Genomic DNA, 26,363 nt, shown 5'->3' on the forward strand with positions numbered 1-26,363 from the left:
AAACAAAACATACATGTATTGTGTAACATGATATCCTATGAGTGTCATCTGATGAAGATCATCAAAGGTTAGTGATTCATTTTATCTATATTTCTACTTTTTGTGACTCCTATCTTTGGCTGGAAAAATGGCTGTGTGTTTTTGTGACTGGGCTCTGACCTAACATTGTTGTTGTGCTTTCGCTGTAAAACCTTTTTGAAATCGGACACGATGGGAAGATTAAAAACAAGTTTCTTTCATTTGCTGTATTGGACTTGTTAAATGTGTGAAAGCAACATATTTCTAAAAAATATTTTTGAATTTCGCACGCTGCCTTCAGCAAAATGTTGTCGAGGGGTTCCGCTAGCAAAACCTAGAAAGGTTAATGCAAAGATTAGTTTTCAAATGCACATGAAGCTACCAATACCACATAGGATCTGACAGAGAAGAACACACGACAGCACACAAATGTGTGATAATTATGGCTACTCGTTTTTTTACTTCTGAAAGTTAGCAGAGTCTGTTAAATGTACATTATTAAAAAAAGGCCCAACATTACAACTTCTCCTCAATCTCCAAAAACAAACATACAAAACAACCCCCCCACCCCCACCAAAAAAACAACCCAGGACAGTATAAAGCTGCACAAGTTTGTACCAGATACTCACAATAATAAAATATGCAATGCTACATTAAGTGGTTAAAAATACTTGAGGGGAAAAAGTATATTGATTTTTTTTTTTTTTTTTTTTTTTACATCTTTAAAGAATATACATTGTTATTTTTCTTAACTAGCCAGGATTTTAGTCAAAAGTGCATTCTATATAACAAATATGAAAGGAGGAGAATCATACAGTAAATCGGAAGAGAAAATGTTACACAACAAAGAGGAACCTCTGGATATGAGGCAGACAAACACCTCAATGTATTTCAGATCAGATGAAGCAGGGAGGGGCTAGTGTAAAAATCACCAAAGCAGGAGGAACAACACTACTCGATCACTCTTTGGGAGTCCATATTAGAGCCAGTCTATTGACTTACAGGAATAATAAAAATTTAAAAAAATGAACTAAACAAAACATTTCCTTATGCCATGGTCCCTTCCACGCTATCCACCTCCAGATTGATTCTCCTCCTTTTCCTTACTCAAACAGCCACTCACCAAACCAACCGCCTCCCTCCTCCATGAACCAACACATCACTTCACTCACACAATGCATTGTCAGTCCCTCCCTTCACTGCGACTCGCTCACGCAGCAGTAAAGTGCAGAGGATACACACAAATAGAAAAGCTTTTTTAAAACGAACGTAAAAAAAAATTCAGAAAAAAAGCCTCACACTGAAACGCCACGCCATGAAAAACAGTAAGTAACTCATGGTTAAGCTGATACTGAGGCCCAACTAACAGACCCACAGTAATGGCAGAATGGTTGTAGCTCTCTAGAGGGTGGGTATCTGTTAAACCAAACCCAATGGGCCAAATACCCGCAACTCAAGGTGGTACAGGGACTTGCTAATGGAATCTACTGTTCCTCTTCAGTTTCTCCCAATATACAAACAGTAACCTGATCCACTACTTAGCCTGAACCACCACTATGTGTGTTAATCCACAGAAACATGTCAGACATATTCTTGTGTGTGAATAACATCAACCTCAGAACCCCCTTCAACAGATGGCACGGCTTTAGCAGGGAGTGCAGAGGGAGAGACCCAGAGAGTTGAACTGACAGAAAGAATATGGCCAGGGCCAGACTGTGTAATGGTAGCTTTTGTTACAACAGCACCAGAGGGGTTCCATTTTGCCATTACTGAGACAAACACACGCCTTAACGTTGCTCCTCAACACTCAGTCTTATCTGAGAAGAGGGGGGGGTGAACAACATCCTACAACCCACTACCAACAATCTGACAAGACAGAATCTCTCTCGGTCATTCATCAATACGAACAACAACCGGACTGTCAGAACATCATACAATGGGACAGCGGGAACATTCACACAATAAAAAGGTTACATATGCAAACGTGATTTCTTTGAGTAAATGTACAACTTGAGTAAATGTATCGAACACCAGAAATTGAAACACATGTTAGACATAATCCTCCAACCGATCACTCAACAGGATGTTCCGAGCGAGATGAGAACATTTCTTCAGTCTGAAACTGAATGTAGCATATTTCCAGAAAATATCACTAGAAAATAACACATTTGATTGCGAAACCGTTAGCCCGTATCACTACATCTAGGCAACATTCAACATGTTTTGATTCATCATTATTTGCCAACGTGTGAGATAGGGCCTCAATGGTTGCGTATCCTTATACAGTATATGTAACACTAAGGAGAACAAACCGTTACATTACAACAACAAAACGTGTCCTGCTCCACACCAAGCTGTGGAAGATAGGCTGGTTGGAAGAAAAAAAGACAGGTTTTTCTGTTAAGAGTTGTGCTGAAAAGTTCAGAACCTTGTGTTTTAATGACCTTTTATAGGGTGACCCGTATTATCTCAGCAGCAGCGGCGGGGGAAGAGACAGTAGCGAGAGACGGAGAAAGAGAGAGAGACATGCGAGGTCCAGGTTGGGTCGTATGTGATAACCCGTCACAGTGGCGGTATTTGAACTGTTTTGATTACAGAAGACAAAAAAATAAAATAATCTCTTGACAAGCATTTTGTGTGAAGTGAGACCAGTGATGACGTACTGCTTTTTGAAGTGTGTGTGTGTGTGTGTGTGTGTACATGACAGCACGTTCAGGTTCATCACGTTTGTTCTGTTGGGAACGTCTGACCTTGTCAGCTCTAAGGCTGTATATGTCAGTCAAGAAGACAAATCCCAGAACTGCATAACAACAACACAACCAATCCCACACACTGTTACATTACACTCCAGATGTTACGAGATCTAGCCTGTGTATAAGAAATATGTCTAGTACTGCAATGAAAGCACCAATTAACCAGAATCTCTGTTGCAACAGACTAGTAGCACTAACAGGCGTTTTCTAACCTCCCCACTGTGACCTATGGCAGTGATTCCTGGCCTACTGCTGGAAGAGCCAGTGTGGAAATCCTTAGGGAGAGACAGTGGGAGACCCAGTTGGCACCAGGATGGTAAACATTCAACAAGACCTTGGTGACCCCATGATCCTACGGGTCAGCCTTTGGACCAGGACTTACAACTCCCCCGAATTGTGCAACCGTTGTTAAAGTCAGCCGACGCGAAGGACTAACTTGATGAAATGGATCTGTTCTGACCCGCTACCTGGATAAGGAACCACTAGTAGAATAATGACATTAGCAGCTGTCAGTGGAGAGGATAAAATGGACAAAAAAAGAAGGGATAACTTACATACCGGTACACACACACAGCCTTCTACCATGGGAGGCAGGTTGTCTAAGAACACAGGATTTTCAAAGAATATTTTCACAAGAAAAGATATGAGCAAAGAGGTTGTAGAAATCTGTGTCAGTTGACTTGGGTCTTTAGCTAAGTGGGTCACTCACCTATCTAAAGTGTACCTGTCTGTATCCCTCACGCTCTCCCACACACACTGGCGTGTACTGAGCTGTGAGTGTCATGTTCATATCAGTATTCGAGGGGCCGTTCTACACCAGGGGCCAGGGAGAGTTGGGGTGGGGGTAATCGAGGTGTGGCAGGCAGGCCTGGAGCCCAGGGCCCACAAAGGGTTCAGTGATGCTGGGTGGCTCCAGGCCCTTTGTCCTGCGGTGCCATGTAACGCAAGTAGCTGCTGTCCTCCTGCCCACAGTGGGTGAGGGGCTCGCTCTTGAAGAGGGCAGGGGGAGGAGAGACAGGGGGCACAGGCAAGTGGTGGTGGGGGAGAGGGGGTGCTTGCAGGGGCGTGCCGGGGTGGTGCTGTTGCGATGTGTGGTGGTGAGGGAGATGGTGAGAGGGGGTCATGTGCAGGTGGGAGAAGGTGGCGTGTCCCACGGGGGCGCGTGGGGGAAGAGCCCCTCCTGCCGGGCTGAGGCCCAGAGGGGCGGAGGTGGTGGCAGCTGAGGGAGCGAGGCCCGGGCCGGGGCCAGAGGAGGAGGGGGCAGAGAGGTGGAGAGGCAGGGGGAGGCTGCTGGCCTGCAGAGTCACAGGGCTGGTGACCCGGAAGCACTTCTCCTTGTGGGCCTTGAGCATGTTGGAGAAGCGGAAGCGCTGGCTGCACAACTCGCAGGGGTAGGGCTTCTCTCCTGTGTGGGTGCGGCGGTGGCGCTTCATATTGGGCCGGCTGGTGAAGCTCTTCCCACAGATCTCACAGATGAACGGCTTCTCTCCTGCAGGGGACAGGGACGGCGAGAAAGGAGAGAGCGAGAGAGGCAAAAGGAGAGTCAGGGACTAAATCACCCCAATTAGTTGAACTTTCACACGTCATAGAACCTCATGCAGGAGAAGAATAATACACAACCTGGCAACACTTTTAAGTCCTGTGCTGATTAAAGCGCTCTGAACTTCATGAAGATCTTGTCTGATTGCAAAGTTAAGGTCCCTGTAGGAGAGTATTAGTGGTCATTGCTGTCTAACCACCCACTCAGCGATGCTAGTTCACACTTTGGGATGAGATGTGAAAACGAACAACGGCTGTCCATTCGAGAGCTGCTCTCATTACCCTTTCATTCAATGTGCCCGTTGCCACCCCCTTACACTCATTCACAGCACACTCAAAGCAACGCTCGGCTTGAATCTGAGCTGCATGTTTTTTCCTGAGAGTGGATAATTTAATCGTGACAAATTATACTGGGGCCATTTTGTTAATGTTCTGCAACTTCTGTGATGTAGGTAAGTTCCAGAGGAAAGCATAAACCTTGGGGGAAGAAGAAAGAAAGAAGGACGAAGAAGAAGAAGACTGTATATTACAAGGCATCACTGGGTGTGTCTCCGACCACAGGAGGCCAAATTGGTCAGCGGCAGCCAGGAGAGAGGGTCAAATAATTACACCATACAAAAATAACCACCAGGGCAGAGTGCAGGGAATCCGCCCACACTAGGGAGGGAGAAATGACATTTAAAAAAAAGACTGAAAAAGAACAGGCCTGCGGCAGAGGAGAAAATGTAAGATGTAATATAGAATGCGTCAGGGTAGTCATTAGAAGTAGACATGGAGGAGAGGCACCACTGATGCTTTGCCACCCTCTCATTATGTAGACTGGGCGAGGTCTCGGTACAGCTCGTCCTGGGACGCCCCGTTGCTTTCCTTTTATAGAGCATCTACGGTGACTCACTGGCTGACTAGGGATCAAGACCGAAGGCCATGCAGACTCTCCAGTAAATGGGATGGCTTTGGTCAGGGAGCATTTCCGAATGTTGAAGACTGAAGAGGTCTGGCTTCTAACGTTATTGGAAGACTAGTGTCTGAATGTTTGACTTCAAAACATTTTGATGACAGGAAAACGTTCAAAAGGCTTTTTATAGGAATAGGTCCTGGAGGGTGTGCTTTGTAATTGCACGTTTGTGTCAAACAAATTCCTCAGTGAGTGTGTGAGTGTAAACAGCTGTGTGTGTTCTCTGTCTCACCGGTGTGTGTTTTCATGTGCTCGTCAAAGTACTGCTTCATGTTGAAGTCCTTGCCACACCACTGACACATGAACTGCTTGTGTCCGATGTGGATGCTCATGTGGGAGCGCAGCTGGTACTTATACTGGAACCTCTCGGCACAGTTCTATAGGGAGACAGGGAGGAGAGAGACAGACATTTAGGGTGTCCCAAACAGCACCCTATTCCCTTGTAAGTGCACTGCTTTTTGACCAGGACCCATAGGGGATAGTAGTGCACTATATATGGAAATAGGGTGCCGTTTGGGACGTTGCCATTTAGACTACATAGCACATACAGAATCATGCCTGGAATGGAAATTCATAAGGCTACTATATAATAATATACACATAAACAAACATAATATATACCTAACACAGATGCAGTGGAAGGAGGAGCCCACTACGCAGTACTGGGTCTGCAGTGCTCTTTAATAACAATGTAATAACACGTTAGTGGAGTTGCTTTATTTAACCACATGGAGCCCCCACAGCCCCACCAACCCAACCAACCACACGTTCCCAGACAACCCTCCTCCCTGTGGTTGGCCACACAGACGCCCACCCAGGTTGAGGTGGTACCTGCTTCCTACAGAATGTCCTATAAACCAGAATGCTGGGTGTGCAGACGAACACCTGAGGTGAGTTCAACAAGGGTTGTTTCCCCCGAACATGTTATTTCGTAACAATTTCGGTTGAACGATTTGAATGAACATTCCAAAACGTTACAATGAAGCCGCAAACGGCTCCTTTTTGTAAGGAATACCGTGGCTTTTTAAGGCGCAATATTCAAACTGAAAATGACTTTGCTCTTAATACACATAAGTGATTATTTGTAGTGGCAGTTTAGACCCGACACAGGCATGTACACTTCCGGTCAAAAGTTTTAGAACACCTACTAAATTCAAGGGGTTTTATTTATTTAGACTAATTTCTACATTGTAGAATAATAGTGAAGACATCAAAACTATGAAATAACACATATGGAATCATGTGGTAACCAAAAGTGTCAAACATATTTTATATTCTTCAAAGTAGCCACCCTTTGTCTTGATGAGTGCTTTGCACACTCTTGGCATTCTCTCAACCAGCTTCATGAGGTAGTTACCTGAAATGCATTTCAATTAACAGGTGTGCCTTGTTAAAAGTGAATTTGTGGAATTTATTTCCTTCTTAATGCATTTGAGCCTATCAGTTGTGTTGTGACAAGGTAGGGGTGGTATACAGAAGATAGCCCTATTTGGTAAAAGACCAAGTCCATATTATGGCAGGAACAGCTCAAATAAGCAAAGAGAAACAACAGTCCATCATTACTTTAAGACAGAACATTTCAAGAACTTTGAATGTTTCTTCAAGTGCAGTCGCAAAAACAATCAAGTTCTATGATGAAACTGGTTCATTAGTTACCAGCCTCTGAAATTGCAGCCCAAATAAATACTTCAGAGTTCAAGCAACAGACACATCTCAACACCAACTTTTCAAAGGAGACTGTGTGAATCATGCCTTCATGGTCAAACTGCTGCAAAGACACCACTAAAGGACACCAATAAGAAGAATCGACTTGCTGGGGCCAAGAAACACGAGCAATGGACATTAGACCGGTGGAAATGTCTCCTTTGGTCTGGAGTCCAAATTGGAGATTTATGGTTCCAACCGCCGTGACTTTGTGAGGCGCGGTGTTGGTGAACGGATTATCTCTACATGTGTATATCCCGCCGTAAAGCATGGAGGAGGTGGTGCTATGGTGTGGGGGTGCTTTGCGGGTGACACTGTGAATCAAGGAACACTTAACCAGCATGGCTACCACGGGTGTCTCATAGTAAAGAACATGTCAGGAGTCGGTACAAGACAGGCAGGCAGCGTTTCTCAGCCAGTCGAAATCATGAATCGGTTGGTATCATTGTAAGGATATATACAAAGACATTTAAATTGAGAAAAGGTAAAAAGATAGTTTGCAGTCTTTCCAGCTTCAGTTTGAAGTGATTGTGTTAGCGGTGTTGTTGACTAGAGTCTCTGAACAATAGTTTCCTGACGAGAGGGCAAATGTTCCAGGTGAAATTGCGCCTCATTAGCTCATTGTTATGGATGTGTCCAAATAATTGTCACTGGAAAACAGCTTAAAACAAATGCAACTACTGTTGTTATTCAGGCTGCACTGTTTGACGTGACTGTAAGTTAGCCATAGTTTGCTAGCTAGGGATAAGAAGGTTGCCTACCAGTATGGCAATGTAACATTGAGAATGAACGACTGGGTAGCGTCCATAGACACAGAACAAAAAAACTGAACGACTGGGCCGAGTCTCTGGCAACCGAACTGAACGACCAGCCGGCTTGGGTAGCAAGCAAATCATAATTTGAATATGTTGGTAACCCGTTGTATAAAAGTGATGCCTTCGAAGCCAGTGTTTGGAGGATATATTGGAACTAGAGGTCAACCGATTATGATTTTTCAACGCCGATACCGATTATTGGAGGACCCAAAAAAGCCGATATTGATTAAATTGGCCGATTCAGAAATTGTACATACATACATACATACAAACATACATACATACACAGTTGAAGTCAGAAGTTTACATACACCGTAGCCAAATATATTTAAACTCAGTTTCACAATTCCTGACATTTAATCCTAGTAAAAATCCCATGTGAAATGTCAGAATAATAGTAGAGTATTATTTATTTCAGCTTATATTTCTTTCATCACATTCCCAGTGGGTCAGAAGTTTACATACACTCAATTAGTATTTGGTAGCATTGCCTTTAAATGGTTTAACTTGGGTCAAACGTTTTGAGTAGCCTTCCCAAAATAAGTTGGGTGACTTTTGGCCCATTCCTCCTGACAGAGCTGGTGTAACTGAGTCAGGTTTGTCGGCCTCCTTGCTCGCACACGCTTTTTCAGTCCTTCCACAAATATTCTATAGGATTGAGGTCGGGGCTTTGTGATGGCCACTCCAATACCTTGACTTTGTTGTCCTTGAGCCATTTTGCCACAACTTTGGAAGTATGCTTGGGGTCATTGTCCATTTGGAAGACCATTTGTGACCAAGCTTTAACTTGCTGACTGATGTCTTGAGATGTTGCTTCAATATATCCACATCATTTTCCATCCTCATGCCATCTATTTTGTGAAGTGCATCAGTCCCTCCTGCAGCAAAGCACCCCCACAACATGATGCTGCCGCCCCCATGCTTCACGGTTGGGATGGTGTTCTTCAGCTTGCAAGCCGCCTTGGTTGAAATAATGCAAAAACAGTGTTGGAGAAGAAAGTAAAAGTGCAATATGTGCCATGTAAAAAAAACTAACATTTAAGTTCCTTGCTCAGAACATATGGTGGTTCAATATTCCCAGTTAAAAAGTTTTAGGTTGTAGTTATTATGACGTGTCATCTGTACTTCATATACCTTTGACTATTGATATTCTAATAGGCACTTTAGTATGCCAACCTAATCTCAGGAGTTGATATGCTCGAAGTCATAAACAGTGCTGTGATTCAAGCATTGCTAAGAGCCACTGGCTAACGCAGTAGAGTTTGAATGAATGCTTACGAGCCTGCTGCTGCCCACCACCGCTCAGTCAGACTGCTCTATCAAATCATAGACTTAATTATAATATATTAAAAACACAGAAATACGAGTCGTTGGTCATTAATATGGTCAAATCCGGGGACTATCATTTCGAAACAAAACGTTTATTCTTTCAGTGAAATATGGAACCGTTCGATATTTTATTAGACGGGTGGAAACCCTAAGACTAAATATTGCTGTTACATTGCATAACCTGGAATGTTATGTCATAATTATGGCAAATTCTGGCAAATTAGTTCGCAACGAGCCAGGCGGCCCAAACTGTTGCATATACCCTGACTGCTTGCAATGAATGCAAGTGGCAATTTCTCTTGTTAATATTGCCTGCTAACATGAATTTCTTTTAACTAAATATGCAGGTTAAAAAAAAATATATATACTTCTGTGTATTGATTTTAAGAAAGGAATTGATGTTTACGGTTAGGTTAATTCGTGCAACAATTGTGCTTTTTTGACGAATGTGCTTTTGTTAAATCATCCCCCATTTGGCAAAGTAGGCTGTGATTCAATGATAAAGTAACAGGCACCGCATTGATTATATGCAACACAGGACAAGCTAGTTAACCTTAACCTAGTAATATCATCAACCATGTGTAGTTAACCTAGTGACTATGTGAAGATTGATTGCTTTTTTTATAAGATAAGTTTAATGCTAGCTAGCAACATACCTTTGCTCCTTGCTGCACGCACTGTTATGAAAACTTGAAATCGGCCCCAATTAAATCGGCCATGCCGATTCAAATCGGTCGACCTCTAATTGGAACTCGTGCCAATATATCCTCCAAACACAGGCTTCTCGGGCATTATCACATCAAACTTTATTTGTCACATGCTCCAAATACAAGTGTAGACTTTAAGGTGAACTGCTTACTTACAAGCCCTTAACCAAAAGTGCAGTTCAAAAAGAGTTAAGAAAATATTTACCAAGGAGACTAAAATAAAAAGTAATAATAAAAAGTAACACAATACGATTTATTCAATTGTTCAGCAGTCTTATGGCTTGGGGGTAGAAGCTGTTGAGGAGCCTTTTGGTCCTAGACTTAGCGCTCTGGTACCGCTTGCAGTGCAGTAGCAGAGAAAACAGTCTATAACTTCGGTGACTGGAGTCTCTGACAATTTTATGGGTTTTCCTCTGACACCGCCCATTGTTTAGGTCCTGGGTGGCAGACAGCTTGACCCCAGTGATGTACTGGGCAGTACCCTCTGTAGCGCCTTATGGTCAGATGCCGAGCAGTTGCCATACCAGGCAACCATGTACCATGTAACTGGTCAGGATGCTCTCGATGGTGCAGCTGCAGACCCTTTTGAGGATCTGGGGACCCATGCAAAATATTTAGTCTCCAAAAGGGGAAAAGGTTTTGTCATGCCCTCTTCACGACTGTCTTGGTGTGCTTGGACCATGGTAGCTCGTTGGTGATGTGGACACCAAGGAACTTGAAACTCTCGACCCGCTCCACTACAGCCCCGTCAATGTTAATGGGGGCCTATTTGGCCCGCCTTTTCCTGTAGTCCACGATCAGCTCCTTTGTCTTGCTCACATTGAGGAAGAGGTTGTTATCATGGCACCACACTGCCAGTTCTCCTCCCTATAGGCCATCTAATCATCGTCGGTGGTTATCAGGCTCACCACTGTTGTGTCGTCAGAAAACTTAATGATGTTGTTGGAGTCGTATTTGGCCAAGCAGTCGTGGGTGAACAGTGAATACAGGAGGGGACTAGTACACACCCCTGAGGGGCCCCAGTGTTGAGGATCAGAGTGGCAGACAAGTTGTTGCCTACTTTTACCACTTGGGGGTGGACCATCAGGAAATCCAGGATCCAGATGCAGAGGGAGTTGTTCAGTCAGGTGCTGAATGTTGAGCTGCAGTCAACGAACAGCATTCTCACATAGGTGTTCCTTTTGTCCAGGTGAGAAATGGCAGTATGGAGTGCGATTGAGACATCTGTGGACATCTGTGGCGGTATGCGAATTGGAGTCAGGGAGGATGCTGTTGATGTGAGCCATGACCAGCCTTTCAAAGCACTTCATGACTTGAGTGCCACGGGGCGGTAATTATTTAGGCAGGTCACCTTCGCCTCCTTGGGTACAGGGACTATGGTGGTCTGCTTGAAACATGTAGGTATTACAGACGCAGTCAGGGAGAGGTTGAAAATGTCAGTGACACTTGGTCCGCGCATGCTTTGAGTACACGTCCCTGGTAATCCGTTTGGCCCAGAAGCTTCGTGAATGCTGTCCTGCACAAAGGATTTGATCACATCGGCTACCGAGAGCATTGTGTTACCTTTATTTAACTAGGCAAGTCAGTTAAGAACAAATTCTTATTTTCAATGACGGCCTATCACACAGTCATTCAGAACAGCTGATGCTCTTGTGCATGCTTCAGGGTTAATTGCCTCAAAGTGAACATAAAAGGCATTAGGCTCATCTGGGAGGCTCACGCCACTGAGCAGCTCGCGCCTGGGTTTCCCTTTGTAGTCCGTAATAGTTGTCAAACCCTGCCACATCTGATGAGCATCAGAGCCGGTGTAGTAGGATTCAAAGTTAATCCTGTATTGACGCTTTGCTTGCCCACTTGCTCGTCCGAGGGCACAGCGGGACCTATAAGCATCCGGATTAGTCTCCTGCTCCTTGAAAGCGGCAGCTCTAGCCTTTAGCTCGATGCGGATGTTGCCTGCAATCCATGGCTTCTGGTTGGGACATGTACGTAGTCACTGTGGGGACGACGTCGTCGATGCACTTATTGATGAAGCCGATGACTGAGGTGGTGTATTCCTCAATGCCATTGGATGAATTCCGGAACACACCCCAGTCTGCGCCAGAAAAACCGTCCTGTAGTGTAGCATCCGCGTCATCTGACCACTTCCATATTGAGTAGATAGTCACTGGAACTTCCTGCTCTAGTTTCTGCTTGTAAGCAGGAATCAGGAGGATAGAATTATTGTCAGATTTGTCAAATGAAGGGTAGGGGAGAGCTTTGTATGCATCTCTGTGTGTGGAGTAAAGGCGGTCTAGGATGTAAGTTTTCCCGTATCAAAGTCCCCGGCCACAAGGAGTGCCGCTTCTGGGTGAGCACCCTCCCCCTTGCCCATGGCGTTATAGAGTTGGTTGAGAGCGGTCTTAATGCCAGCCTCGTTCTTTGGTGGTAAATAAACGGCTACGAATAATATAGATGAGAACTCTCTTGGTAGATAGTGTGGTCTACAGCTACCTTGCTCTACCTCCGGCGAGCAATACCTTGAGACTTCTTTAATATTAGACATTGCGCACCAGCTGTTATTGACAAATAGACGCACCCCCACCCCTCGTCTTACCAGAGGTAGTCTCTGTTCTGCAGGTGCATGGAAAATCCCGCTAGCTCTATATTGTCCGTATCGTCGTTCAGCCACGTCTCGGCGAAACACAAGATGCCACAGTCCCCAACGTCCTGTTGGTAGGACAATCCCAATCGTAGGTCATCAATTCCACCCTCCAATGATTGCACGCTAGCAAGAAGACTGGATGGCAGTGGGAGCCCACTCGCTCGCCTACGGATTCTCAGAAGGCTGACCGATCTGTGGCACCCTTTTCTTCATGCAAAAGGCCTGTTCCAGTGAAAGCAGGACATCCATCTCGAAGGACCCGCCAAAAGCAAAATGTTTCTTCCGCGTTGAGTAATCGCTGTTCTGATGTCCAGAAGTTATTCAGTCATAAGAAACGGTAGCAGCGACATTAAAAAAAGAAGTTACACAAAACACACACAAAAAGAACAAAATAGCACAATTGGTTGGGAGAATGTAAAATGTCAGCCATGTTCCCCGGCGCCATCTTGTATATTAGCGAACGTTGGAACTCTTATTGGTCTATTAACTTATACCACCTAGTGATGTCACCAGGCAAACCAAAACTCCATCCATGCAAAACTTGAGGGGTATACTACAAAGGAAGCTAGATCTACTCAGGGTTTTCTAAGGCTAGCCAGCTTCAGTTAGCTTCAGGCTTAATCCATACTACGATGGTGGATATTGCTCGTGCACCTGCCACTAACTCTGGCAGGCTTATAACTGCGTGTAAATGTCACACATGGCTAGTAAATGCCGAACTCTTCATTGAGACCATGCTGAAACATCAATCCATGGGCAAGTCGGTACCACATTTTAATTTGTGCCAAAATCGAATTGAAAGAAATGTTGTATTGCAAATTTAGCAGGCTATGGTCCGAAACGGGCTTTTAAAAGTGCTGTTTTTATTTGATTACTTATCGTTAATGCCGGCTTTGCTGTGCTTTTCAAAGCATAAGCACCTCCAGCTCCTAGCAATAAAATAATTGTATTAAGTCATACAAAACGTTTACTGTGTGTGAGGTTTCAAATGCATTCTGTCATTACTAAAATGTGGAACGTGATAGGAATTTTAACATTACAATTGAATATTCAGTCATCTTCCTCACATGAAGGGGATGATGCGAGAGGGAAGGAATCTGAATGTATTGGTCCTCAACTCGAAGATCAGACATTCAGTATAAATGGAGTTACTTGACCCGGGGCAGGTAGTTATGAAGGATTCCTTGCCATAGAAATGTACCTTGGTGAGCCTCGTTGTACTGGTTATCCCAAGTTGAACTCAGAGTTAGCTCTCTAACTGCTCAAACCTGATTCGTAGTATAGGGCTCCACTGATAGGACCTTCCAATGTAGATAGTTATATTTTTTTTCAACCAGCAACTATGAGGAATTAACACCTATCAACTGTTTTCACTTTTACAGTGTTAGTTTCATCAGCTGTCGTACAACAATATTACACAAAACACAGAAAAAACAGAGTTGACTGAACTGGGTCTTTTAAAAAAAGTAAACAGTCCAAAATAATCCAACTTCACCCGTCTGTATTTTTATTCCAGTTATTCTGTACACCATGTGTATTCATGGTCTGCTAATGTTTGACATGGACATGTTGCATCTCGACCTGGTTGCTTACACCAGCTAGCCGTTGCTACAACTGTGTGACCGTAAACATTTAGGGATAGTTTAGTCAAGTGTGCCTTGGTTCAATAGTAATCACCATTTTGGAGCAGTCACAGTACAAGAGGCCATATTCTTCTGTTCAAACAACACCATAGTTGTCTAAATCCTGCCCAGTCTGTCTGAGTTAGCAAGTCAAACCTCACCAGCTAGAAGTCAATATTTAAGCATTCTAAAACAAATATGAATACATTGACATGAATACTATTCATTCTCTGTTAAACACTGTCCTTATAACGCAAATATTCATGAGAAAAAAAAAAGGTGTATACACTCTATAAAGTAATCTTGAACTTAATCTTCTCCAGACAGAATGCAGGTGGATGTTCTATTTAAAAGATCTCCATCCATCATGCATGAATGAAGATTTGTTATTGAAGGGTTTCTGTAACTGGTATATTGCCACTTATCGGTGTTTCCTACCCCCATCTAGTGGTCTCTCTAGCACCCTACTCTATTAAAATCCTGTGTTATACAGTATATTCTGAAGAAATTATCACATGGTATATGTAAAAGCAATATTTGATGACATTTCTCTGTTCGCTTTTGTATATAATCTAGATCATGCATTCTATTGTACTAGGTACTGATACATAGACGTTCTGATGCGTTTTCTTGCTTGATCATGTGACATACAATTATTCTTGAAACAGAAGCCAGACATGCGTGCCGACGATTCCGACTGATGGCCCGAGGCCGAAGCATTTGTGTTTTGTTGTCACCTTTCATTTATGATTTCGAAGGGAACCATGATGATTATAATAAACATCTTTATTATGCTTTCAAGCCTCAGTTTTGGATTTATTTTCTTTTTGTTTTTGACAGTGTCTCCATCTCTTCCAATACTCACTCTATAAAGTGAAAGAAATCTTCTGTTTCAGTCTGTGTTTGAGTGTGGGAGGGACAGTGCGACTGCAAGTCTAAACAGCTCACCTCACAGCGGAAGGGCTTCTCCCCAGAGTGCTGCAGCGAGTGAACCTTCAGGGACATGCTGCGCTTGAACGACTTGCCACAGGTCTCACAGGTGAACGGCATGTCCTTAGTGTGAGCTGCAGAGAGAAATGAACAGGTTAAAGGAGGACAACTACCAGAGGGACAGGGGACAGATATTGGGGCGTTAAGTTTCATGATGCTCAAAAGTGAAGAGTATTTATTCTCTCTCAATAAAAGAGAGCGATCTGAATGTAGCTCCACAAAAGAGCAAGACAGGCAAGCGAGTGAGTTCCTTCCAATTGAGATGGATGTACAGAGCCCTGCAAATGTATGCCTACCCCTTGCATTTCCTCACATTTGAATGTTACAAAGTGGGAGTTAAATGGATTTAAGTTGTCAAAAATCTACTCAACTTACTCTAATGTCAAAGTGGAAGAATAATTCCATGTAGATAACTCAAATATAGTCGTTGCCTAAGTATTCAGCCCCTTTGTTTAGACAAGCCTAAATGAGTTCAGGAGTAAACTGTGGCTTAACAAATCACATAAGTTACATGGACTCACTCTGTGTGAAATAATAGGGGTTGATATGATTTTTAAATGACGAACCCTTCCTCTGTCCCCATACACACCACATATGTAAGGTCCCTCAATCTGCTTGAATTTCAAGCAGATTCAACTACAAAGACCAGGGAGCTTTTCAAACGCCTCATAAAGAAGGGCAGTGATTGGTAGATGGGTAACAATAACAAATCAGACATTGAATATATCTCTTTAAGCATGGCCAAGTTAATAATTATGCTGTGGATGATGTATTAAACCACCCAAACACATCAAAGATACAGTCATCCATTCTGAACTGAGCAGCAGGACAGGAATGAAACTGCTCAGGGATGTTACCCTGGTGATATTGAAACCATTACAGTGTTCAATGGCAGTGATGGGAGAAAACTGAAGATGGCTCAACAACATTGTAGTGGCTCCACAACAATGACAGAATGAAAAGAAGAACACAAATATTCCAAAACATGCATCTCGTATGCTACAGGACAGTAAAGAAATCCTGCAAATCAATACACTTTATGGCCTAAATGCAAAGCCTTATGTTTGGGGGAAAATTCAACACATCACTGAGTAACTGCCTCTTTACTTACAAGCATGGTGGTGGCTGCATCATGGTATGGGTATGCTTGCCATCGGCAAATACTGGGGAGGTTTTCGAGATAAAAAAGAAACGGGATGGAGCTCAGCACAAACTCTTAGAGGAAAACTTGATTCAGTCCGCTTTACACCAGACACTGGGAGAGGAATTCAAAATTCAGCAGGACAATAACCTACAACACAAGGCCAAATATACACTGGAGTTGATTACGAAGAAGACAGTGAATTTTCCTGAGTGGCCATGGGACAGTTGACTTAAATCTACTTGGAAAATCTACAGCAAGACTTTAGAAATGGCTGTCTGGCCATGATCTGCAACATCTTGACAGAGCTTGAAGAATTATGAGAAGAATAATGGGCTAATATTGCACAATAAAGGTGTGTAAAACTCTTAGAGACTTAGCCAAAAAAACTCACAGCTGTCATCACTGCCAAAGGTGTTTCTAACATGTATCGACACAGGGAGCCGAAAACAACAATATTTTTTAACTTATAGATTTAAAAAAAAAAATTACACATTTTATTCAACTTTGACAGAGTATTTTGAGTACGTTTTTGACAAATTCAAATTAAATCCATTTTAATCCCACTTTGTAACATCAAAATGTGAAGAAATCCAAGGGGTATGAATACTTTTGCAAGGCAATGCATATCCTATTAGGGACATTTGGGAGTTACCAGAAAGAGCAGGAATAGACAAACTGGAGTCCACCTACCAACCATGTGCTTGCGGACATGAGCCATCGTGTAGAACTTCTTGTCACAGATCTCACAGGCAAACTTCTTCTCTGCGTAGCCGTGCACGATCTTGATGTGCTCGTGCAGCGACCACAGCTTCTTGAAAGACTTGTTGCAGGAGACGCACTGAGCAGCAGAACACCACACACAGATAATGCATTAAGAAACGGGTGATGACTGTTGTTGTTTTGTGACATTGATTACCCCGATACACCCTGACAGAATCCAAGAACAGGAGGAAGCAGCTGAGACAATCCCCATGTCTGGAGGCTGCAGATGGTATTTCCCACACTGCTGTAACAGTATCTGTCTAGGCTGGTTCCTAACGCTCCGATTCCCTCTGCTGGACAAATCGTTTCTTACATCCTTCAAATCCCAGAAATCTGGCCTTGGTGACAAACTGAGATTTTAGTTTCACTGTACCTGGTACGCAACTTTACCCAACCAAAGTACCTAATCAATGGACTCATTATGACTGCTCAGGTCAAAAACACATTGTACATATAATTAAAAAGCAGAGGTCAGGGCAGTGTCCCAAATGGCCCCCTTTTCCCTACATAGTGCACTACTTTTGACCAGGGCCCCCACATGGCTCTGGTCAAAAGTAGTACACTGTATAGAGAATAGGGGGTCATTTGAGACATGCACCAGCTCTCCTCCTTACCTGGATGTTCTTTTCACAGTCAGTCTGCTGGTGTAAGGCCAGCTCACTCTCCAGGACAAACTTCTTGCCACACTTGTCACAGATTTGCATGCGTCTGTGTGTGACGTTCATGTGCTTCTCCAGGTACCAGCGGGTGTTGAAGACACGGGGGCACTTTTCACACGCCAGCGTCTCCCGCTCCTCCCCATCCTCTTTATCCCCCATGGCAGAGCCAGCTGAGGAGGGGGTCCCCTTGCCCTCCCTGGCAGTCCGGCGCGTCCTCTTGGGCGGCTGGGTGGTCTTCTTCCGTCGGCCCCTGGTGGTCATGCCGGTGGTGCCCAGAGCGGTGCACTGGGTCTTTCTCCGGGGCTGACTGGTAGCGGGGGCCACCCCACGCCGGACCCGCTTGGCTCTTGTTCTGCGGCTCTCTATTTCTTCCTCCTCTTCTTCCTCCTCCTCCTCCAGATCTTCCTCCTCCTCCTCTTCTTCTTCTTCTTCTTCCTCCTCTTCTTCTTCTTCGCTGCAGTGTCTCTCTGAGGCATCAGTTTGGGGGGCGGACTTGTCCCCCTTTGATACGTTAAGTGTCTGATTGTTCAAGTTGACCTCCACGATGATCTGCTCCCGCTTGAAGGACTCCTCCTCCTCCTCCTCTTCTTCCTCAGAGTCCTCGGAGGTGCCCCCATTGCCTGCCTGGGATCCCTGCGCACCCCCCTCCTGCCCTACTGTCCCCTCTCTGTAGTACTGCTGCTGGGAGGAAAGCAGACCCCCAGTCAGCTGCGGGGACAACTGACTGGGGGTCTGGTCACCCATGGGGGTCTTGGCTGCCATCTTGTTGTCCACTAGCACAGAGTAAGGCTTGCCCCCGCCCTCCCGCTTGTACAGCTTGCCCGCTAGGTCCAGGTCTGGGGCGGGGGAGTGGTAGTAGGACTGGGTCACCTGCTGCGTTCTGCGCCCCTCCTGTGACATCCCACCTGGGCTGGACACCTCTCCCTTCAGGCTCTGGCAGGATTTCATGTGTGAGGGAGGGGGAGACTGTAGTAGTGCTAGTTGAAGCACAGCCAGAGGTTTGTTAGCAGTGTTGGTATTCTTAAACTGTGAGAGTACCCTCGCTATGTTGTAAGGAGGGGCAGGGGGGAACGGAAGCAATCCCCCACCCCTCCCGCCACTGAGGAGACAGGAAGGAGGAAGGGAAGAAAGCGTCACCCAGATTCAAACAGGGCATCCATGCTTAAGACTGAGGACAGACCGCGAGTGACATTCTGATACAGCTTTGTTCCATAGGCTTCTGTTGAGCTCGACTCTCAAAGCTTCTCTAAGATGCTGGGGTGTCTGCTCTTCAACCACTGATGTTACGGTCTCTCCGCTGATGAAGCCTCTCAGGTTAGTCTCTCGCTCGAAGGCTGTCGATGTTATATTGTCCGTCGGGGCTTCAGCCTTTAAGCTGCCGTCTTGAGGGGGAGCTTCACGCCGGACTTTGAGCCGCAGTCGGAACTTCTGTGCCTCGTTTCAGGAGCCATCTGTAATCTGCCGCCTGTGAGAGCAAAGAGAAACAGAGAACGAGAGATTAGGCTGAATTGTGTGACAAGCGTGTGGTTCTGCCTCAGAGCGAGTGTGTCTGATGTGAAACTACAACCTGGGGTAGGCGTTGTGAACCGAGACGGAGCCATGCTTCACCGCAACCGTTTCACTGGCATGTGTGAACATCCCAAACCACACGCATCAGAGCTTCGCGAGAGAGGACTTAACCCCAAACACACTCCTCCTGCTCGTCACAATCTATTTATGCTTTCAGGTCAAATCATCTTTGATCAATCTCACCATCTTGTTAAACAGACTTGATATATATGCCATTATAATCATTAAACAAACAAAAAAACGATACGGTCACATTTCATCAGAAAACCCCATCTTCCATCTCGGCTTTCAAATCACCAGTTCCGCAATACTTAAATCTCAGCTTTCACATTTCAATAGCAGTTAATACCCTGCCATGTATAACAATATTCATACACTGGTATGAAATACACAATTTTGCTTTATTTACTTTGCCTGGTAATTCACTGAGAACACAGTCTCTTTTACAATAACGATTAATGACAGAGCAATGATAATTGGAAACTATGTAGGCCTCTCTCTCAAATTTATTGAAAAAGTAAGCAATTTGCTCATTTCGATTGGCGCCTTGAACTCTGATTAAAGGTGTGTGCTACTTCAATGCATGTCTGATTTGCACTCGTACCTTAACGCCTATAAAAGTCAGCCAGCTACCCCACACACACATACGCACCCACCCACCTATTGTGGCAGTTACAGAGCACAAAATAACCACAGTATGGGAGCTGTAAACGAGCTCAACCACAGGAAACTGTACATCAGCTTCTCTGTGTGAGTGAGTGATTGAGCGAGCCTGCACAGCGCATGTGATCAAAGAACAAATATATTTTGCGTATAGGAGAGTGTCTGGAAATGTAAACGAAGCGCTTGCATTATTCTTGTTACTTGGCGTTTGAGGGGTCATTTACTGCCTGTGCCTCTAACACCGTCATGGCAGTGACCCTCGAGGCACAGTGCTCGAGGAGATGACACTAGGAAGTCGGACACAGCTACAAATTTAAGCTTTTGGTTATTTTCACATGTACATTTGACCCCAAATGACCTTGGGCATGGTCGCTGACTCAGCACTGGAGTTGGTTTCTTGACTTGCAACGACTTCGAGAGCCACTAGAAAAAAAACATTTCCTCTCTCATAAACAACAAACATCCTCTGCTCAACGGCCCAATATAGGCTAACTGTCACAACCCACCTACAACCCACCTCAAGTCTTATCAAACCCCCCCCACCACCCTAACTCAAAACTAAATACAGGGAGATTCCACTGCTGCTTTCAAATCAATGCAATAATCAAGACAGCTAGTGATATTAGAGAAGACACCTTTTATACCTTTCAAGCAATGACTTCATAACTATTCTGCTACAGACAGTCTACAATAGTGATGGGGGAAAATGTCGTTACATGTCAGTATATTACTGATACTTTGACTCCAAGTAATGATTTGAAAGATGTGTGTGTGTGTACACACACACACACACACACACACACACACACACACACACACACACACACACACACACACACACACACACACACACTAGAGGTCGACCGATTAATCGGAATGGCCGATTAATTAGGGGCGATTTCAAGTTTTCATAACAAAATCGGAAATCGGTATTTTTGGGCGCCGGTTATTTTTTTTTTTTATACCTTTATTTAACTAGGCAAGTCAGTTAAGAACAAATTCTTATTTTCAATGACGGCCTAGGAACAGTGGGTTAACTGCCTGTTCAGGGGCAGAACAACAGATTTGTACCTTGTCAGCTCGGGGGATCCAATCTTGCAACCTTCCGGTTACTAGTCCAACACTAACCACGAGGCTACCCTGCCGCATAGCACATATTGCACTTTTACTTTCTTCTCCAACACTTTGTTTTTGCATTATTTAAACCAAATTGAACATGTTTCATTATTTATTTGAGGCTAAATTGATTTTATGTATTATATTAAGTTAAAATAAGTGTTCATTCAGTATTGTTGTAATTGTCATTATTACAAAAAAATAAAAAATAAAAAATGTTTTAAAAAATTGACCGATTAATCGGTATCGGCATGTTGGTCCTCCAATAATCGGGATCAGTATCGGTCGACCTCTAATACACACTCCTAGAAACCAGTGTCAAAACACTGGTATTTTTCATCCTATAGTTTGTTACCCCATCTTTTTAAACTGTGAGCAAACATGTTTTCAGTTCTTTTATTTTCCATGACTGATCAAAACTAATTTTCTCTTGCTCTCTCGTCTCTCTGCAGAAGACATAGTGAGCAACATGTTTGGAATATCAATTTATTTATTTTTTTAATTTAAAAAATAATTCTGTACCGAATCGGAATGCATATTTAATCGTGAGAATCCCAATACATATCGGTACCTAAGTATCGTGACAATATCGTATCTTGAGGTCCCTGGCAACTCCCAGCCCTAGTCTAAAAGCAGTCTGTTCCGATGATGTGGAGAGTGATTCTGATCAAGCCAAAGAGGACCTCTAATAACAGATTGTAGGCCGCTGGACTGTGTCTGAGGCCGAGCTCCACACACAGCCCCAAACTCTCTGGGTCCACCTCCGCCTCTATCCACTACACTAATGTTGCGAGAAGTACAATTCTGGAACAGACCGACTCAAATACACACATGCCTACACATGCAAGCACTCAAACAGAATGCCTACTGCTGTGTGGGGACAATTTTTTATTTTACATTAAATACAAAAAAAAAAAACAGAATCAGAGAACAGACATGCATAGGCATTTAGACAAAAGAAAAACAATACACCCCCACCCACCACCTTTCTTCCGGTGCATGTTTACTTTCTGAGAATTGGACCGCTCTAGGTGCATTACAACCACAAGAGGAGGGACTGCTCGGCATAGAGCACCTCGTCTCACCTACTGGAGCATTAAAAACTCCCTCAGAAACTCTCCTGCCCCGTATGCAGGCGTGATGTTAGATCTGCCAGAACCAATTCAATAGGCCCTGTACTCTCTTAACAGCTGCGCATGCACAGGAATGTAGCAGGGTGAAGAAGACAGAGGCCTGTGCATTGATGATCCCTCTGAGTGGAGTGAGTGTCAAATGAGTCACGGCTTTCCTGATGTGTAGCGCAGGCAGATGTAGGCCTACCTTTACTCCAAGGTTTTCAAACTCATTCGGAGGGCCGAGCATCTGAAGGTTTTTGGTTTTCCCCTTTCAATTAAGACCTGCATAAAGAGGTGTGGGGAGTTCCTTACTAATCAGTGACCTTAATTCAATCAAGTACAAGGGTGGAGTGAAAACCCGCAGACACTCGGCCCTCCGTGGAATGAGTTTAACATGTGCCTTACACCGAAGGCTGAGGGTTCGTTCTGCTCAGTGAAGATTTGCAAAGAAATTACTGGACCAGAACTTATGACAACTTTGCACAAACTTAGTGCTGTTCCGGTCATTAACATGATCAAACAGAGAGCGTGTGCAAACGTTCCACAACCACACACAGGACAGCTGAGGTTACGCAACTCGTATTTAGTAAAATCCTTACTTAGATGAGTCACAGTAGAGTTTCACTCACAATGAGAGAGCACGGCCCTTTGATGTGGTGAGCAGGAAGAGAGCAGACTTCACAATATCAGTGGTAATTGTACGATTACCTTGTCAGATGTCGAGGTTAAATTCAGTGTAAATTCGGTCGTTTATGACTCCGCTTTTTCCAGTTCGGTAGTGCTGAGCGATTCATGCTTTTTGAGGTTGGTCCTATTTCAGCTTGCTTATTAAAAATAAACAGTTTTCGATGAAATTATTTCTTTATACATTAAATGCACTGTGTATTACGCGAGTTGAATGCTGTAACACAGAATAAAACAATTAGTACAAGTTGCAGTGAGGTAGTGACTACCCATTACTGCTTATCACTTATTAACCATCAATTTATTCACAGTCCTTTAATCAAATATTTATGTTGTGTATATTACATTTGTTTTAATTTATGACTATTATTTAATCCTAAATCATCTCTATAGAGCTGCTGCCTACGCAGTTTGACAAAAATCACTATTTCTTCAAAGTAAATACGGCACACTGTTATGACTGCTGCATACCAACTGTCAATCACTTCGATCATGTATTTTCAGTTAAAGATACCTTGCAAAGCAACTGCTCTCTAACCCTCACTTTGTAGAATATTGGCCCGTTGGAAACTACAACTCCATACCACATCGCACAGTTCGGGCTTGATCTGATTTGTCTCTAGAGAAACTGCGCAATGTCTGCAATGAGCACACAGGAAGAAAAAAACAGAACAAAATGGAATTCAAATATTTGAACTGACATTGGTCAATTAGTTGTTTAATTTAAAAAAAAATCCAAAGTATCTGCAAGACGGGCTCAAATCCTGTGCAGATGGTAATCGCAACTTTCTGTTGGTAAATTGCATGTAGATATAGTGCCATGTCGAGGCTATGCATCAAAGTGTGTCAGGTAAATCCTTCCCAGAGGTTTAGTTTCAATGCATTATTCTGCATCGTTGAATTCCACCCTCCCTCTGCCTGTGGACTTTAATGAGCTTTCCCTTTGAGGCAAATGTGTGAGGGTTCACATTCCTGACTCCAAACTCATAAGACCTTAACCAGCTCACTGTGTTGCACACAGGAGGGGAGCCCCATGCCCCTGTAAGTATGTGCCTAAGCTTTCTACATGTATAGATAGAAGGGCCGCAGTGGTAGGCGATCATGCTTTGAACCTCCACTCGTTCCTAAACTCTAACCAAATGCATGGCCTACATTTCTTTTTTTGCCCTTTCCCTCTCTCAGTGGTGTAAAGTACTTAAGTAGTTATTTCAAGTATTTTTACTTAAGTCGTTTTTTTGTGGTATCTGTAATTCACTACATCCCTGAAGAAAGATATATACTGTTTACCCCATACATTTACCCTGATACCCAAAATTGCTTTTGAATGCTTAGCAGGGCAGGAAAATTATCAGAATTCACACACTTATCATACCTACTGCCTCTGATCTGGCGGACTCACTAAACACATGCTTTGTTTGTAAATGATGTCTGAATGTTGGAGTGTGCCCCTGGCTATCAGTAAATTAAAATAAACAAGAAAATGATGCCACCTGGTTCGCATAAAATAAGGAATTTGAAATGATTTACACTTTTACATAAAAGTATATTTTAGCAATTACATTTACTTTTGATACGTGAGTATATTTCAAAGCAAATACTTTTACTCAAGTAGTATTTTACTGGTTGTCTTCCACTTGTACTTGAGTCATTTTCTATTAAGGCATTTTACTTTTACTCAAGTATGAGAATGTTGTACTTTTTCCACCACTACCCTCTCTGTGACAACACAGGAAAGAAAGAGGGGGAAGGATCGGACGATGAAATGCAACAACGTAGGCTAATGAGATGGTCCATGGTGAGTCTCAGTTTTGACAGGTGAGAAGTCTGTCAACCTTAAAGTAAAAACACTAATAAACACATACTGAAAGCCCTTAAAATACATGTCACAGTCATTCGTGAGAGCTTGCCATTTAGCTACTATTGACAAACACATTTATCTACGAAGTTGGGTCTGACGATGTGTTATGAAGGAACTGGAAGCTAATGTTGTTTTAGAAATGAGGCTATATTCAACACAGCGAACGTGTGCATTGCAAATGACACCTCATAAAAGCGTCTGCACAACCGACATATTGTGCTCAATAAAAGTTGACATTTTGTTTCGCAAGAATTGGCAAGGCTGCAGCTGGGCCTAAATCACGGCGGACACACTGCAAAGCAATCCTTTGCCCCTTTCTCAAACATAACAGACGATCTTGCATGAACGCAAACTCTCCTTCGTTTGTAATCAATCTGGTCTAGCTAGCTATTTCGCCAGCTGGCTAGCTAGGTTAACTTGCTAGCTACGTCAATTTGGCGCTAACTTTACCAACCCGCGATTTATTTTCAAAATACTAACCATTGATCAAATACGCATGGCTATATTAGTTGAATCCTACAAACTCCAAAACAACGCATATTAACAACTGTTACACGATTGAATGCAGTTTTTTCGGTAACAACCAACTTTAAAAAATGAGTGCAAAGAAAGGGTTAAACAAAAAGGAAACGTTGGTTGGTCAAGACCGTCGGACGGAAGGCCGTTCGGCTAGCCAATTTATTAGCTATCTAAATAATGCTTTTATTTGACATTGGTTGCAAAAATACATACTAACAAGGACATAAACAATTTGAATGTATCTACCTAGCTAAACAAGCTCGCCACGCACTGTCCGTTTCACCAGAAATAATACTAGCTAAAGCAAATGTGAATTACCATGGCACACGGCTAACGTTAGCTAGCAAATCCTAGCTAATCACAGACGACTTTCACTTTTTTTTAACCCAAAACCTCCCAGATATAAATCTGCTAAACCGATATTTTACACCAGTATACAATCTTGCAGTATCAAATCTTATACAAGGTTAAACATGTCATTGTTTGTTAATACAATTGTTTAACAATCATAGCTACAAGAATCTTTAAAAGAAAATCCTATTCCCGATGAAAACCCTAGCATGATAGCGCACAGCTCGTTACATACTCCATGACGGTTTACTGTCAGCAGTCTAGCTTGATAATAATCAAGACAAGAAAATCCTTCATTCGTTTTGCATTGAAGACAAATGTCATGTTTGTAAATACATGAAAAAATATACAATAACTTGTAGAGAAATTTTACCTTACCTTCGGTGAGAGCGCCCTCTTTCTCATTTCGTGCAATCAGTTGCAAGGGATTCTGGAGTGCTGCAGACGCACAAGAGCCAGCTACTGTTGCAGTTCACCACTGGTTGATAATCCTATTGCATGCTCAATTGCAAATGTGTTTGTACTAATGCATTTTTAGAATGTATGAAACTGATATGTTAGCAGTGCTACTGTAGATCAATCGCTACGTGGCCCAGACAAGGTCTCGCGCGCACTTACGTTACCGACCTCACTCATCCCAGGCACTGACAGGCAGGCCGCTGTCTGGGTTGGGTAGGGGCGCCACAATTTTTTCGTCTCCCCTCCAAACCAGACAGGGCACAATGCGCGCACTCGTGTCTGTCCCCATCTTTAGCCGGGAATTTATAAGAAAACCAGAGCTGGATTAGACACGGAATCAGTTAATGGAAAAGGCGTACTGCATGAAATGTACATCTAAATGGCAATGCCC

At 43.5% G+C, this 26,363-nt stretch overlaps 1 protein-coding gene across 1 annotated transcript; it reads right to left on the reverse strand.

Annotated features, from left to right (window-relative positions):
- Positions 1–450: 450 nt before the first annotated feature.
- LOC135554002 (zinc finger protein 652-like) lies at positions 451–26,201 on the reverse strand. Its single transcript, XM_064985992.1, has 6 exons — positions 25,892–26,201; positions 17,594–19,103; positions 16,908–17,055; positions 15,032–15,147; positions 5,498–5,642; positions 451–4,260 (listed from the first exon to the last, which is right to left on the reverse strand). Exons 2-6 carry the CDS (start codon positions 18,584–18,586, stop codon positions 3,665–3,667), a joined length of 1,998 nt encoding a protein of 665 aa, XP_064842064.1. The 5' UTR covers positions 18,587–19,103; positions 25,892–26,201; the 3' UTR covers positions 451–3,664.
- Positions 26,202–26,363: the final 162 nt, after the last annotated feature.

The sequence above is a fragment of the Oncorhynchus masou genome, chromosome 14 (genome assembly GCF_036934945.1).
Source record: "Oncorhynchus masou masou isolate Uvic2021 chromosome 14, UVic_Omas_1.1, whole genome shotgun sequence".
In the NCBI taxonomy this organism is placed as follows: Eukaryota; Metazoa; Chordata; class Actinopteri; order Salmoniformes; family Salmonidae; genus Oncorhynchus; species Oncorhynchus masou.

Coding starts and splice junctions, on each gene's coding strand:
- LOC135554002 (XM_064985992.1), bottom strand. CDS start 18,586: ATGAAATCCTGCCAGAGCCTGAAGGGAGAGGTGTCCAGCCCAGGTGGG. Junction 17,056..17,593: donor ACTGTGAAAAGAACATCCAG/GTAAGGAGGAGA, acceptor TCTGCTGCTCAG/TGCGTCTCCTGCAACAAGTC. Junction 5,643..15,031: donor AGAAGCCCTTCCGCTGTGAG/GTGAGCTGTTTA, acceptor GTCTCCCTATAG/AACTGTGCCGAGAGGTTCCA.